This window comes from the organism of the source record quoted next, unplaced genomic scaffold (assembly GCF_019419815.1).
Source record: "Pyrus x bretschneideri cultivar Hongxiangsu unplaced genomic scaffold, Pyrus_bretschneideri_v1 Contig11, whole genome shotgun sequence".
Taxonomy (NCBI): domain Eukaryota; kingdom Viridiplantae; phylum Streptophyta; class Magnoliopsida; order Rosales; family Rosaceae; genus Pyrus; species Pyrus x bretschneideri.
The window spans coordinates 869,627-887,214 of NW_025999402.1; the positions used below are offsets into that span (position 1 = coordinate 869,627).

Sequence of the window (17,588 nt, forward strand, 5' to 3'; positions counted from 1 at the left end):
TTGGATTGCACTTTTATTTTCTCTCAAATGTCCATTTGATTTGCGTATATATAAATAGGCCAGTTGATGAGGTTAATGAATCCGCTCACCTCTCTTACGCATATGTTCGAATTCACACCTCTACAAATTAGATTAGGGCATCCGTTTGGCAAAAACAAATACAACAAGACGGGCATTCTCAGTACCTAATTCTCAGAATTATACAGCACAAACATATCAAAGCAAATCAGGAACAAGTGTTGAGATCGTGGTTAATGGTTGAACTGACTTGCGCCCGGTCGGTAATCTCCGATTCCTAGCAGATCCTGCAAATGTAAGGGTACATTATTCGAATGTTCAATGGAAATTTCACCGGACTCTTCCAGTACACGGCTGAGCACCCCATATACAAATTAAGAACATTGCAACATAACTTCAAAACGAAAATTACTAATGGATTAAAAGAAAAACAACATCAGGTTTAAATCGATTAGGCATGAGAACCCTAGGAGTCAGAAGATACAATGACCAAGATCCAACGGTTAAAAACCCTGAAATATAGAATACTCTGGAGCACCATAAAATTTTCAGAGAAGCCTACTCTATAATTTAATCAAATTATGAAGCTTTCTCTCTTTGATATATGGATTAGAAAACAAAGCCTGGAAGGACGTAAACAGATAGCACATGCATGGTCCTGATGCTTTAAACTAGATTATCTAACGATGCTATGTGCCTTGGACTCTACTCCAAACCCGACAACAAATCTGTGTGTTTGGTCATCTTCCCAATGGAAGCTCTAGTTTTACAGTACCCTCGCCATGGGACTTTCTTAGGTGCTCCGGAGTACCCGATACTCTCATCATTTATCAAAATAAACAAAAAAAATCAGATCATCACTCAGCATATGAAAAGCAAGCGCCAGCAGAATATGAGAACCAGTTGTATGAAAGCACACATTAAGTCCCAAACTTTAACAGGTTATCAAACAGATTCATAGCAGATACTTGGAAATCTTATGGGGTTCAGAAAAAAACTATAGTTATGTGCTATAAATCACGGAATTTGGAGGCAAACACAATGATTTCGACAGGGTTAGACAGTATTTAGGTACACTTTTAGTCATTGGGTTTGGCAGATTTTTCCCGATCTTGTCTTTCACAACCAGTTCAACAAGAAAAAGGCAAACATATGAGTCTAATCATCTAATCTAAGTGAGCTGAGGTGATGTTAGAAGCTAACTTCCTAGCCGTGTACCAGATGAGATTAGCATCAAGTTACACAAAGCTTGGGTTAAAACAGGCAAACAATTTGTAGAACTGATATTTAAATGAAGCTGCGAAAGGAATATAGAAAAAGAGAGGAAAATTACCTGGGATGCTTTGCTTTTAGCCCTGGTCTCCGCTGTGCTCGGAATATCATGATTCGGTTTATTGAATCTCTTCTCACGCCGGTCGCATGCGCCCCATCCATCTGAGAACCTACCACCCCTACTGACAAGGGAAGGAGGCAAAATAGCAAAAAAAGCAATCATATTCATAATGAACTGTGACATGATATAGGAATCACATTACTATCTTAAAAGCTCCCAAGATCCAAAATTCATACTGCATGTGTGCCCGAACCACAAATTCAGCGCGCAGAACATTTTGATTCTCATCAAACTCAATGGTCTTGTCCTTGATCTCAAAAGAGAGATTGAAGTAAAATGATATCTTCCTCCAACCTAACACAACACAAACACATACATGAAACACATGTCATCCCACACCTAGAATTTCCCCTTGAATTGAACTAATTAAGATCTCTGTAAACCTATTTACCTGACTTTTTAATGAAAGGATGCCCAGAAATCATAGTGTAATCTGTTTTCTCCAGAATCTATCAATTGAAACAACACAAACACAACAACTAAGTAGGCCCGCAGTGTCGAAAGTCGAAACTATCAAGGGAATTCAGATTTCCCCAATTTCATATCTTAATCTTATATCATAAAGTAGCAGAATTAAAGAAATTACGATACAGTAAAGCCCAAATGCATTGAAAAGCTCAATCACACTGTAATCTGTTCAATCTATCTATCAAAAACACACAAACGAAGCATAATTTTGGTCAAAACTGTCTACTGAATCCAAATTTGACGGCTTATTCGTTTGATTAATCAGGAAAAGTTAAGAAATTAGATATGCAGTAAAACCCAATTGAACTGAAAACTTCAATCATCTAAGCAAAATTACCGCCATAGCTGCATTCTGATACTCCTTGAACAAAGAGACGGAAGGGAACCTCCCGGACATGCTATGAACAGCTACAGAGCTATTATCCCTCTCCTCTCTCTGCGCATTGGCTCACAGGGCTCGCAAAATTCCCGATCCCCGGCGACAAGTGCGTTTCCAGCGACGAATAAAACGGCGTCGTAGGAGTGGTAGGCGTCGTGCGCTGCACATTTCGAACTACGACAAGAGGACTAGTGTCGTTCATTTCGGAAGAAGAGGACCGCGCGATCTTGCTCGGGGGATGAAAAGCCCAGGGTTCCTCGATGACCACGCCTTCTGATACGGATGACTTGGAGTCGGAGTCGGCCGGGGATTCGAGCCTTGAAGCGCTCTTGAAGAGCTTCGGCGGAGGAGAAGGTTTTGAGACTGGGGAGGAGCGAGGGTAGTTTGGGTATTTGATAGCGTGGGGCTTGTGGGGTTGGGGTTTGGATTTGGAGTAGGAGTGGGAGGCGGCGGCGGAGTCGATGACGGCCCACAGAGCGGCGTCGTCTAGGTCATTGTCGTCCACGACGGGGTAGAGGCTCGGGGAGGCCATGGGCGGTGGATTTTGCAGAGTTGCGTGAGCTGGACGACTGAGATCCGGCGCTCCGCGTCCGAATAACAAAAAAAAAAAATACGCGCGCGGGAATTCAAATTGGGAAACGATGGGCCAGAGTTACCACCGTAAGATTAGGCCTAGGATCCAAGTTGGTTGGGCCCAAGCTGAAATTTTCATTAGAACAAAGAAAAATCAAGGGCTCTCCTACTAATTTTTTTAATAAATACAAACCATATTCAACAATTATTTATATGAAATACGAGGAGGAAGACTTGAACTTGGGTGAAAAAGAGGAAGGACACTGCTCTAGTCAAATTGGCTAAAGCTCAGGTCTTCATCTCCTAATAATTCTGATGTGGAGGATCTTATTCAGTTATTAAACTAGGGTGACGATTTTCAAACTTTCATTTTCTCCAAGTAAATGAAGTTGGTTGGCTAAACTTAAACTTAATTGGACTTATTAATAATTTAGTACAAAATCAAGGCAAAGTACGAAATTTTCATTTGAAATAACAATTAATTCCAAAAAAAGCATAAATTTATTTCGAAAGGAACATCATTTGATACTATATGCTTGTGAATCGAACAAAAAAAAAGTCTCTTAAAGGGGGGTTTTTGCAAGCCACGTGCTTAAATTTGACGAAATTACATATGGAAATTCGCATAGATGCCACATTGCAAGATTGGTTAAGTTTGGGTGGATAATTGTATTTCAAATTAAAATGGTCGCCCAATTTTGGTGGTGTATATAACACGGAAAAAGAAGAATACATTGGATTCCGTGGAGGAAATGATGTAAACCGAACGGTGAGGGTGGCCTAGGTTTAAAAGCGTTATGGCAAGCTCGTGTGCTGGGAAAGGTTAAAATATGCGTGTGGCTATGTTGTATGGATGCTTCACCAACAAAGGACAATCTACAGAAAAGGAAAATGCATATGGAGACAACTTGTTTGTTCTGTGATGGGAATGCTGAAACGATTGAACACCTAATGAGGGATTGCCCGCGAGCGCTGCTGTTTGATTTTCCAGCCAGTTGGGAATACCAAGTATGGGGGTCGACGAGAGAGCATGCTAGAGTGGGTGGCTGCACTTGCTGGTTCTTTGTCCGAGGAAAGTTTCGACCTTGCATTGTTGTTATTATGGAGTATTTGGACGGAAGGCAACTCACTACTTTGGCAAGGTAAGGCACTGAATCTTCTGGAAATAAATTGCAATTTCAAACTTGGTTGCAGGAATACCACAAATGGCATGGACTGAGAAAACCACCAAGCATGTCGTGGTGCAGCCATGGACACCGCTTGATAGTTGATGGGTAAAGTGCAATTTTGATGTGGCATGGGATGACTGAATGGAGAGTGGAAGAGTTGATGGAGTTTCGGTCACCGTTGATGGCAGAAACTTTTGCAGCAGGGGATGCGGCTTCATTTGCACAACAAATGCAACACACAAGGGTGGAGTTTGAAGGTGATGCTTTGATGGTTATCAAGGCGTTACAATATGAAGGTCTGGAGAATTCATCTCCATTTGGGCATTATATCATTGATACTTGCAGGACAATGAACAAGGTGGCACACAGGTTGGCTAAGTTTAGTGTTAGCTACTCAGGTTGTTTGGTTTGAAGAGCCCCAATGTCACTAGTACAAAAACACACTTGCACGACGAAAACTAGTGCAACGGAGCAAATTACGTTGCGCAAGGAAATTGTTTAGCACAACAAAGGTGTACCTTTGTCGCGCAATGTTGGGAAAAAAGTGGTAAAAGTCTTGGTTTGGCGCCAGAAAATTGCACGACAAACCAACAACTTCGCGCAAATGGCCTTTGCGCAACATTTTCGTTCACCATTGCGCAAAGACTATTTATGCGACGTGAGTGGTCCGTTGCGCAATTTTCTTTGGCCTAACCAAGGCTTTTACCCAATTTTTATTCCTGACATTGCGTGACAAAGGTACACCTTCGTTGCACTAAACAGTTTTACGTGATAAAATGTTTTGTCGTGCAAAGTCAACGAGTTTTTCCGGATCACAAAAGTAGTTTGGGAGGCAGAAACAGCAAACCCAATTGCAGCGACTACCTCCCTTCCCCATCTCTCTTCAAAACCTTCTCCAATCCTCCTTTGCTCTTAAATTCATCATACAAATATTTCATCTCTCTTCTCCTCCATTTCCTTTCCCTTCCTCGATCTATCCTTATCTGGTAAGCGATTTGATTTTGTACGTATAACACTTAAGAAATTGAATGGTATATATATTTATTAAGTAGCCTTAAATTTATTATTGCAGTTCGAATCGGATTTTTGTTAGAAAAATATATTATTGTGCCAAAAAATTGTGGTAAAATTCTGGTTTGGCACTAGAAAATTGCATGACAGTACCAACCAATGCATTACGCAAAGGGTGTTTACGCAACAGACCAAATGTGTCGCACAAAGGGTTTTTGCGCGATGTACTAACCAATGCGTCACGCAAAGGGTGTTTGAGTGATGGAACAACTGCATTGCACAAAGGATTTTTGCGCAACATACCAACCAATGCGTCACATAAAAGGCATTTGTGTGACGGAACAATCGCGTTGCACAAAGGGTTTTTGCGCAACGGATAAATGTGTCGCGCAAACACCTTTGCGCAACGTTATAAATCTCCGTTCCGCAAATTGCCTTTGCGCAATGTGGTTAGTCCGTCACTCAATTTTCTGGAAAAATCGCCAAACAGTATGTGCGACGCTGTCAAAATATTAGATTCAACAAACACTTAAGAGTTCTATTTTATACTTAAGTATAACATAAGATTTTATGGTCTACTTGTGTAAATATTTTAAATTGATGATCGAATTCATTCATTGTATTCATATAAGGTCAAAAAGTGTAGCTATAAAAAATCATCAAAATTGGAGTTAAAATAATCGTTAAATCTTGATTTTTCCTTTGTAACTGTTGAAAAGTTTTGTCTGATTAGCTAATCTTTGAATGTTTGATTTTTACGATTTTTGGCATATGTGATCTCAAAGTATATACAAACAAGTTTGACGGTTGGATCATTGAAACTAGTTTTGTAGAATGTGTATCCCATCAAAACAATAGATTCACCAACACTTAGAGTTTATTTATACTTTCATTAAATATAGCATAAGATTTTGTGGTATCCACTAGTGTAAATATGTTAAATTGAAGATCAAATTCATTCATTGCATTCATATAGGGTCAAGGAGTGTAGTTGTAAAAATCGTCAAAATCGAAGTTAAAACAACCGTTAAATCGTGATTTTTTGTTTATAACTGTTGAAAAGTTTTGTCCTATTACTTGATCTCTAAATGTTTATTTTTTGCGATTTTTGACGTATGTGATCTTAAAGTATATAAGGTCAAAGAGTGTAACTGTAAAAAATCATCGAATCGGAGTTAAAGTAACAGTTAAATTGTAGTTCGGATGACGATAATGTAGACAAGTTAAATTGAATGATATATACATTTATTACGTAGCTTTAAATTTGATTTATTTTGTATATATAATAATTTTTTTTTAAATATATCTTGCGGGACGCTACAATGGAATCGTTGTGCAAACAATTTATTAGAAAAAAAATTTCTTTTAAATACATCTTACGCGACGCTACAATGAAGTCGTTGTGCAAACACTCATAGCACGACATCGTAATGTATACATGCGTCATGCAATTTATTAAAATTGTGGTGGTTTAATTGTAAAAAATGGGCGGACTTAAAGTAACCTTACTTCTCCTTGCGCCTCCCTCACTCTCAGTCAGTCACTACTACTCACCAGAGGGCCTAATTGAATGCTGAAGCCGGCACACAACGTACGTGTGTCCAACAATTGATCAAGATTCCGTATGACTCACGACATCATGGAGCGGCTACCTCACAACAACATAGCAGCATTGCTACCAGTTATGGTTTTGTTATTCAGTGGCATTGTCCTATGCAATGGGGGCAGAAACTCTTGAGAGGACGAAGGAACTGGTGAGGGATGAGTTGTCGGTTAGTATATTAACCAAAGTATATTATCTTAATATTATTAAATTTCTTACTATTATTTTACTATTTTCATATTTGTAGGTTATTATAGTCTTGAGGACATATCCCCGAGGCCACCACCTACTTAAAGGAGAACTTAGCAACCCAGTACAAACATTGGAAGTGCGAACTCCACGCACATTTTAAGAAATGTGATGATCTGGAGATTGCTCGCCTAGAGGGTTGCTCAATCGAGTTATTAGAGTGGCCGGAGGATTGGAAGTGGCTCTGCAAATATTTTATGGACAAAATTTGTGGTATGTACATAATATTTTAATAATAATTTATTTCTGTTTTAGTTATTTTTATAAGCTTTTTTAATAATTTATTTCAAATAGTTGCACTAACATGTATATTGTGTGTTTAACAGAAGAAATCTGTTGTTGGCAAGAAAGCTCAGGAGTTAAAGATGCCCTTCTTGTATAGGGTTAAGGCGTGACGTCAGGTAAAAGTATATTAATTTTTAAATCTTATACAATTTATATTTTATTATTGATTAATAAAATTTTCTTAATGTTTTTTTCTTTAGGAGGGTTCTAAGTTCCCAGAGCTCAACATGTTCAAGGACGTTTATGTTCAACCCAGCGATAAGACCATTGAGCAGTTTCATGTAAGTTTATGTAATTGTTATTATTCTTATATTTATGAATAGTTCAAATATTAATTACATTTTTTTTTTATGGTGGAGAAGAGCACTTCTGTTCTCCAAGAAGTAGCATCACAGCTTCCCTCGAAGACCCCGATCGAGGACGTCACTGTACCCGAGGATGTAGGTCTTCAGATCCTGACTGAGGCCCTGGATCAGAAGCTCGGTCGTCATCATGGCAAGGTTGTTCGGGGTATGGGGAAGGCGCGGGTTCGTGAGACAGGTGCCTCTTCTTCTAGACCGACCATAGGATAGTGTATCACCCTGACAAAGGAAGTGGAAACCCTAAAAAAATAAGATTGCGGCCCAGAAGCAGCCTAGGATGCTTGGGAAGCCTAGATTGCAGCTTAGTTTTCGGCCCAGGACGAGAAGATAAGCATGATCTTACGGGCCTTACAGATGTTCAGCCTCCAAATCCCGATGCTAGCACCTGATTTTGCTCCACCTTCGACCTCCCAGCCACTTCGCCTAGCCGATACCCAGTAGCCTAATGTATCAAACCTAGACAACTACTTGTTGTAGTTTTTTCTTCTATGTTCGAACAACTTGTATGTACATTTTCATATATTTTATGATTAAATACTTTTTCTTGGTTTATTAATTATTGTTTATAATTTAATTAAAATATTAATAAAAAATTAAATAAAAAATATTTTGTCAAAAAAAGAAAAAAAAAAAAAAAAAGGTTTGCGCAACGACAACAATACTTGTGTTGCGCAAAAGGTCTTTGCGTGACGAAAATACCTTCAGCGTGAACCTATCTTTGCTATACAACGAGAACAAGATGCGTCGCACGAAAACTTTTGCGTGACGCAGGTATTGTAGTCTCGCAAAGACCTTTGCACGACGCAGGTTATGCCTTCGTCGTGCAAACCCTGCTTTCGCAACCTTTGCATGCGACGAAGTTTTCGTTGGGCTAATTTTCAGGTGACGTTTTTTTAACTTTGCGTGACAAACTATGCTTCGTCGCGCAAACTGTTATTTGTACTAGTGTGTACTTTTAGATCTACTCATTAAGGATAGCTCTCATTTGTAATTTAATGGTGTGAGGTGCTTTTTTTTCCTTCGACCGGGTTGAAATTCCTTGCAAAGTTTTTATCGAGACCCACTGTATGCACCTTATCCTCAGTGTTTATGTATCCAACTTTTCCATTGATGAATATCGTACCTTTACTTAAAAAAAAATGAAAATTTTCATTGTTATTTGTACAAATTTTTCTACATAAATTAGGGTTTCAATTTTTAGGACCTTGATTAAAATTTCGTTTGAGACCCACTGTATTAGTAATCACATTTAAGGTACCAAACTATGAATTCGACAAACGGAAAATGCTAGGGTGACTAACTGTATTAGTAATCGAATTCGAATTCACATACATTAATGTTGAAATTGGGTGTCAAAAGCAGCTTGCCTTAACAAAGTAAAGTTTTGAATTATCATACAATTTCCTTTCCTAAATCACGCTATGCACAGGCTAATTTCGCTTCATTTTTTTTCAAAAAAGAAAAAATGGTCTGTCCATTTTGTTATTTATACACAAACTACGCGTCTCATCGACTCCCGTGCATCTGTAACGAACTACTTGAAATTGGACTCTATAGAGTTCAGTGTTTTGAAATCGGACTCTATAGAGTCTAGTGTTTTGAAATCCTCACCCTTTGAAACGCCGCGTTCTGATTTGCTCGAAATGCCGGTACGGGGTGCAAGCTTCTCCATCGCCGCCATTCCAAAATTCCTCAATCAGATCCGAATCGTCCTTGTCATTCACAGCTTCCCTGTCCGAATCCACCAGCACCTTTAATTCGTCGAAATCCCTGACCTTCTTCTTCTGCGACGTTGGCACCGCCTCCGGAACCTTCTTCGTGAGGCTGAGCTGGTCGGAAACCTGAGAGAGCAGAGCTGAATCCAAGAACTCTTCGAGCTTCGCTACTGTTCTCAACTTGAACTGCGTAGAGGTGGGAGCTCTGCGGTAGCTCTGATTCTGAACATCTCCCCTATAAACGAATCTGAAGTTAGAGATTGAAATTGGTGAAATTAGTGAAAATTTCAAAATTGTATGTGTGAGAGATGTACAAGGAGTACGGGGATGAGATGGAGGAGATTGGCAGCGGAGAGATGGAGGAGGAGGGCAGTCGAACGAGGTGTTCCTGAATGTCTTGGAAAGTGGCGAGAGGGCTCGGGGATGAAGTTTTGGCTCTCTTGCTTTCTGCCATATTTGCGCGCGCAATGTTTGAGTTCAGAGCAAGTCCAAGCACATGAATTTTTGGCCCCTTTTTCAGTTTAACATAACGTGGTTAGGGTTCACAAATCAAACTTGTTTAACTAGAATTTGAAATCATTGTAATTGTTGCCCTAATCTTCACTTTTTTGTAAAGAGGAATCCACATTCCGTGTGCAAAAGTCATAATCAAAATCGTCAAGTTGCACTCTTTTTTCACTGTTGCGGTAAGATGGAATCCATATTTCTGTACAAACGTTATAAACAAAACTATTCAGTTGCACGCATGTTCACTCTTTTGTAACAAGGAAAGTCAACGTTCCTCGTTTAAACATCATAATCAAAATCAAGTATTCGCTTTATAATCATCTATAGTCACCATACATGTAGAAAAAGAAAAATAATAGCCTTACAAATTACAAAGCACCCATTACGTATAAAGGGATGATGGGTTCTCTTCCAAAAAAATTCTGACGAAGAGCAACAAGATTTTACATTTACAACAAAAATACCAATGTGCAGTTTGGTCACCATGGCTCTTTTGACTCTTTGTATTTGTAGTGTACAATGTATGTATGTATATATCCATGATAAGTGAGAAGCTTGTTCGTAAACAAAATTTGATATGAACGTTTCTTGGGAAGGAGGAATCAAACTTGAGACCTTGCGTACTAAATTTGTTTCCATTTAAAGGAGAGAAATTATGATCCTATATCTTCACCAGCACATAACCAATTAAGTAGGGCCTCCAAAAATATTGTTCTGCACTTTTCGCGGCAGCCCAAAATTTTGGTATGCTCTGATTTCTCCGTCCAAAGTGGCTGTCACAATTACCAAACCCCAAGCTGTTGCTTGCGTTGTTTGGCTAGCATTGTTGTTGCCTATATTGTCGAGCCAGGACCAAGAGGAAGACCAAGATGATGTGGAGGCACTACCGGCAGACATAGAACTTGAATCACCATACCTGATAGAGGAAGGGTCCGAATTGAACGACTCTCCAATCCCCGATTCTGTTCGGGTTATTTGAGCTGGATCTTGATCTTCCTGCGGCGGAGTTGAAGGTATTTGATCCGATGCGTCTCCCTTGTTGTTGTTGTTGTTGTTGTCTTTGTTGTTTTTCTTCGGAAGAGGTGGTAGCATTCTCTTGCTTACACCTGCATCTTCTTGAGTAGGGGATGCATTGCCGGATTGTGGTTGTTGCGTTGAGCGTTTTGATTGTCTCTTGGAATGTTGCACAAGACAGGTGGAGGGTCACCCTTTATGGTGCCTGGCCATGGGATTGCGACTGAAACATCTTTGCACTGAAAATGTTCGTGGGAATTGGTGCTAATGATGGTTTTTTTTCCCGTGGCTGAAATTCGGGGCTCATCCCGCCTCCAAATGTATACGTGAGAGTCTTCACTAGCACATACGACATACTTCCCGTTTGGAGTGAATGAAGCTCCAATTTGGCTGCTCATATTTCGAAAACCTGTTCGTTATCAAAATTATATTTCCAATTTTATTTGCTGAGCAGAAGTTTTATAGAGAATTAATTGAGAAAGTGAAAAGGTTTTGAGGATTTGATGAGATGCATACCTCTAAACTTGTGAGTCACGTTTGTGCCATCCAAAATCCGAATCCGAGAATCAGCAGACGTGACAAGCATTTCAGTTGGGTTTATCGGTGAAAACTGTTTCCATTGAAAATAAGAGAGGACGTAAGAAGCACTTCAGATGGATTTTATGTGCGCAAGCAAACTGTACAACTAGAGAGTCGAGAGATTTCTACATTACCTGGAAACCTGTAATCTTTTTGGCTTGATTCTTCTTCTTGTTTTGAATATCAATCTGACCATGCTGACTTAATTTACAATCTGGATTTCAAAACAAGACGAGCTTTATCAATTATCTGAATTCGCATTGCCTACGAAAAAGAAACTAGAAGAGCAACTCATACCTTCTGCGTTGTACATGCGACAATTTCCTTTGTGTGAACCAATGATGCAAGCCTAGAGTTTTGAAACAGATTTGAAGCAAGATTAATCCAAATAGTGACGAAATTTTACACGAAACATGCAAAAAGAAGAACATTAAAAAATAAAAGAAATAGTACATAATAGAGTTGTACCTGGCCATCTGGGGTATAGGAAGCAGCAGTGACCATTTCATAAAGATCAGTCCAGTCCACGACTTGCCTAACAGCTATGTTCCACAATCGAATCTTTGCATCGAGTGAGCCGCTGATAAAGTAATTGTCATCCAAAGGATTGAATTGTATGCAAGTCACTGCAAGACCAGTAACCCGAGTCAAAACTCAAGAAACTATACTAGGAACAACATGATACAATGCTTCTATGTGTGTGTATTGGTAGTGATTTCACACTCCCGTTTTTCTCCATCTTCATTCCCCTTTCTTCTACATCCCTTGATCCTCCTTTACCTTTATTCAACAGAGGCTATAAAAACATGGAGAAGAACGAGGAACAAAATGGGAGAGCGGAAATCACTACCTATGTGTATTTTGCATGCTACATCGTCGTTTCAGACAACAAATACAAACAAAAGGTAAGCATTGTTTTACATAATATATGAATATCTTACCATAATCATTGTGGGCAAACAACTTTAAACAAGCCTTGGTCTCCAAGTCCCATAACCTAACAGTTTTGTCCATTGAAGATGAAAGCAATAGCTGCAAATTGATTAAGTTATATCAGCCTAAATTAGCCCAACCTTAAATTAATCAATTGAAGAAAAGAACATTTAGAAAGGAGCTGACCTGATCTCTGGACCAGGACAGGTCCAGAACAGCATCCAAATGACCTTCAAAAGAGCAAAATGGTTTCTCCGAAAATGAAAACACTATTTCGGGCACATGCACATATTCTGGGATTGGATTGCTCTTTCTAGTAGATCCACCCTTTCCCTTCTTCTTCTTCTCCTTCTCGGATGGCCCAACCGCAGCTTGATCAGACATTGATGGCGAACGGTCAGGGGTGGAGGACCCGAGAGAGTGATGAAGCGGGGTCGAATTCCCATCCAATGACATAATCTCACACTCTTGCACTTCCCACACATGAATAACCCGATCCTCTCCTGCACTCGCAAGAAACCTTGCATCTAAGCTAAACTTAATAGCCCAAATTGACCCCTCGTGAGCTTGAATCTCTTGACACAAATGCAATGCCGATAACTCCTTGTAATGTTTCCCTGTCTGCCTAACTTTGACCCATTCCGATGAAGCCGACGAAGAAGAACTCGAGTTCTTGGCGGGTTTCTGCTCCGGCGGTGGTGTCAGCGGCAGCGTCGTGTTTTCCCTCTCTTTCTCCCCAATCAACACACTCACAGCGGTCCCCATGCCTCGTATGCTGTTCTTCAACAGAGCAACCCCTCTTCTCTTGCTCATCCTCAGGCTCTTCGAAACAAACGAATTCGCCCCTGCACCGAGCTTCCTTTCGTCGCCGATGCCTTCGCTGGAAACGCTCTGTCTTCGCATAACCTCTTTCACCACTGGCGAGTACCCGACACATTTCTCGAACTCGTCCATCGTCAATTGCTTCCCCGTTTGGAGATCGCTGAGTCGATTCCAGCACCCGTCCTGATCGTACTCGTTCACGATGAACTCAGTCCCCGTGTCCAGATTCTTAATCAAGAAGAAGGCTCCTAACCGGTTGTTCGAGAAGACCGACGACAATCCACCGCCAGTCCGAACCGATCGGCTCTTGGGAGTAGCGTCTCCGACGTTCGGGGACGCTCTAACCGATTCGGTGTACGGACATATTCTCGAGCGAGTTGCGGCTATGGCGGAGCAAGTCCTCGTAAGCCGTTGCTTCGAGATTGTTCCGATTATCTCTTCCTTCCTTTGTTTATCTACCGAGAAAGCTTCAATGTCGCCCTCCGACCTCGAACGGACGAGCACCACTGGCAATGGATCATGATCAGGCTCCGGCTCCGACTCTGGCTCTGTCTCCGATACCAGCTGATCCGACAATACTTGTGCTTTTTCTTTGGCCCGAGTGATTGACCGGGGGATTGGAACGACGCCGTTTGTGAGTTTGTTGGAAACGAGGCGTTTAATGCTGGTTAGTTGTTTGAAGCTGACGAGGTCTTTTCCAGGTCCTTGGGCTAACCCCATGCCCTGCAATAATCGTTTCCGCCGCTCAGTGATAGACCCCGGCGCCTCCATCCAGATGTTGTAATCCGGCGTCATTGGAGCCGCGAAAGTAGACGGTGGCTCCATTGGAGCGGCTGCGGTGGAGTTGCGAAAATCGACATCATTTCGAACAGAGGAGACACATGAGGCGAATGAAATGCGACTATCGTCGAAATCCTCATCTTCGGAGGAGGATGCCTCGAGGTCGAGAGGAACGACTGAGGAGGCGCGTTCCTTTGACTCGAAAAAGCGGTCGTCGTCATCGTCGTCCCGGAGGCCGTCCCAGTTCATCGTCAACGTCTTTTTCCGCTCCATCTTCATGGTGCATTAGGCAAATACTGCACAATCGAATAGGAAAAATGGTAATTTTGTTCCGGTTGATGATGAAATTACAAAGAGAAATTGGGATTTTTTTGGGAATTTTCTGCGCGAGAAAGATTGAGAAAGTGGAAGAGAGAAAAAAGAGGGAGTTTGGTGGTTGATTACCGTTATTGAGGAAAATAGAAACAGTCAAGGGAGGGAAGAAAGAAGACGCTTTAATTAATTAATTAATTGATTAATTAAATTAATTAGTGGATTCCTTATCTCTTCTCTACTAATTAACGAAACATTCATTATCCCTCTCTACTAATTAACAAAACACTCATTATCAACCAAAATCCTATGAAATTAATTAACAGAACACTCATTATTAACCAAAATCCTATGAAATTACCAGTTTAACCCTCTAATTAAAATAGAATATTAATAAGAAATATGGAGCAGAAATGTAATTTCACACAATCAAAGTTTTTTTTTTTTTCAAAAACCTCACCTACATGTAATCATAACATATCTCTAATTAAAAAAATAATAAAAAATAAAAAATAAAAACTTTCCACTACCATATTCTCTATCACTCTCTTTCTATTCCAAAAACAAAAATAAAAAATTTTCTTTCGTGTGTCCATATGTTAATTTCTTTTTATGATAATTAGGATTTATTATTACAATTTTTCCATGTATGTCGTGCGGGCCCTCTACGGCATCCGGCCTGCCACTCACTTCTTGCCACGTCACTGCTTTGTACTAATTCGTTGGTGGACTGGACTGCTGTTTAAGGAAGTTTGGAACTCTGAGATGTAAAGCCCAATGTCTCCCATGTTTGATGTCATCCATTATTAGGACTAACAAGAGATGGTCTATCCATCAAACGAAAGGTGAAAGCTGGATTGTGAAAATTACTATCCAAAATCATGAATATTGGTGCACTCAACTTTTTCTAGAGTGTTGCCATTTAATCGTTAAATGATATTCTTTTTTACTTGTCGGTGGTTGATTACCGTTATTGAGGAAAATAGAGGGAAGAAAGAAGACGCTTTAATTAATTAATTAATTGATTAATTAAATTAATTAGTGGATTCCTTATCTCTTCTCTACAAATTAACAAAACATTCACTAACCCTCTCTACTAATTAACAAAACACTCATTATCAACCAAAATCCTATGAAATTAATTAACAAAACACTCATTATCAACCAAAATCCTATGAAATTAATTAACAAAACACTCATTATCAACCAAAATCTTATGAAATTACCAGTTTCATTCTTGCCAAAGACGAATTTGAACTACATTATTGTTAGCTCATTGTGAGTTTTAGTGTATTCCTCCATCCCTTAATGTAGATAATATTGTTTGTTAAAAAAAAAAATTCTAAAGCCCCAATAACAACTTCCTAAACTTATAAAAAGGAAATTCATGTGGTGTGCGTGCTTTCATCGAATTAAAGTTCCCGTGTTTAGTTAGATTTAAAATGATATTTCCAAATTGAAAACAAAACAATAAAAATCTCGTGGATCAAGTAAGAATGTTCTTACTTTGATCTTACAGTACAAAACCCTTTGTCTGCTTGGATTAATTCATCTGTAAAATAAGCAAACAGATGGCCTTTCATGAAGAAACAATAGGGAAAAGGATCCGGCGAATAAGCAAACAGATGGCCTTTCATGAAGAAACAGTAGGAAAAAAGATCCTCGCCGGATCCTTTTCTTGGGAATTCAGGGATCTCATGATAGTGATCGTTCATTGTACATCGTGCGATCATAAATTATTTGAAATTTAAAATTTAAATTAAATATAAATAGTATATAATAAAAACTGACCTCAGAATGTACAATGAACGATTACACTCATGAGATTCTTGAATCCTCACGAAAAGATCCGGAACAATAGTACTAGATCCCACATCTAAATATTCATATTATATTCACTAAATATTAATCTCGTACTTACAAGTTACAAGTTTATAAAACTAATTTATCATGGGACATGGGACTTGGAGCATGATTGCCTTTCTTGGAAACATAATTCAGATTTTCTTTTATGGGTGAGGATCCTCTCCTAATCTAAGGATGAGGATCCTCATGATTAAAGGATGTGGATCGTTGGATGAAAATCCAACGGTTATAATTATTATAACTTTAAAAGGGACTCGCTATTTGTAGCCGTTGGATTTTCATCCAACGACCCACATCCCTTGGTCATGAGAATCCTCATCCTTAGATTAGGAGAGGATCCTGGTCCTTCTTTTATAACATATTGTATGCATATATATATATATTATTTAAAACCAAACTGTCTATTAATAGAACCTTATTTGTCAACCAAAATTCCATGAAATTGTCGTTCGAACCCTGTAACCAAAATTGAACAAAAAATGGCAATTTAGGAATTACATGCAACATAAATTTTTCTGTTTTTTACCCCAACCTCATAGCTAGTCGTGGCAAATCAATACATTGAGTTGTTAATAGATATCCATTAAAACTCATTTAGTTTGACTTCATTTTACAATATCATGATTAATCTCACATCCTTATTACAGTAATCACATATTTAATTACACACGTACAACAAGTGAGCACTAGTACAGATTTAAGAGAACACTGTGAACAGTATCTTCTCCCCCTTCTCCAAACGAAGGCCTGCTAATAAATAACGATTAAAAATGTCAAAGCAAAGCTTTACCACGTACGGTCAAATGATAAGTTCAAACCAATAAAAATATTAGAATTTAACTATAATACTTACACGTATTTAATATGATCATCACCTCAACAAGCCGTTTTTATCAAATAATAAAGAGTGTAGAAAATTATTAGAATAATCTATATGATAAAAAATTGATAACTATTTGAAAAATGAAAACCACGGGGTGAGGGTAAAGGTTAGACTATCTTTCAGCAAATGTAGTTTTCAACATTGTGCTTTGGTTTTTAAGCTTCGAATTGAACTCTATATTGATTTTATCCTAGAATTTGAACATATGAATACTCTTATAATTTTACATGAGCAATATTTTACACTAATTTACACTAAAAAAAGTTGTTTGGATCTGAATTTTGGTTGTATGAAACAAGACTCTAATATTCACGGCAATCCACCCCCTAACGCTTTCACGAAATTAATTAAGTAAAAAAAGACAATTCTCACAATAAACTCATAGCGTATGAGTTACTACTTGTAACTGACTAAGTTACGAATTAGAAACAAGGTGTAATGTAACACTTATTTAAATTAATTAATTTTATTAATTTTGGACTTTATTTCGAATAATAAATACCATACTTATATTTTGTCTTAAAATAGTCCCTAAAAGAAAAAACAAACGTTTGAAAAAATGAAATAATACTCGAAATTAATATATATCAATTGAAACACAATGTGGCAATATTATATTGCAATTGCTCCTGAAAAAAAAAATCATTACATATATATATATTTCATC

At 38.8% G+C, this 17,588-nt stretch overlaps 1 protein-coding gene and 1 pseudogene across 1 annotated transcript; both read right to left on the reverse strand.

The window, feature by feature from the left end:
• On the reverse strand, positions 1–3,112 carry LOC103931063. Its single transcript, XM_009340476.3, is given in 6 exon segments — positions 1–305; positions 1,352–1,469; positions 1,588–1,705; positions 1,803–1,860; positions 2,217–2,300; positions 2,302–3,112. Coding segments are annotated over 6 exon segments (921 nt in total). The 5' UTR covers positions 2,791–3,112; the 3' UTR covers positions 1–251.
• A 7,044-nt stretch (positions 3,113–10,156) lies between these two features.
• LOC103931087 lies at positions 10,157–14,133 on the reverse strand (annotated as a pseudogene).
• Between the last annotated feature and the right edge of the window lie 3,455 nt (positions 14,134–17,588).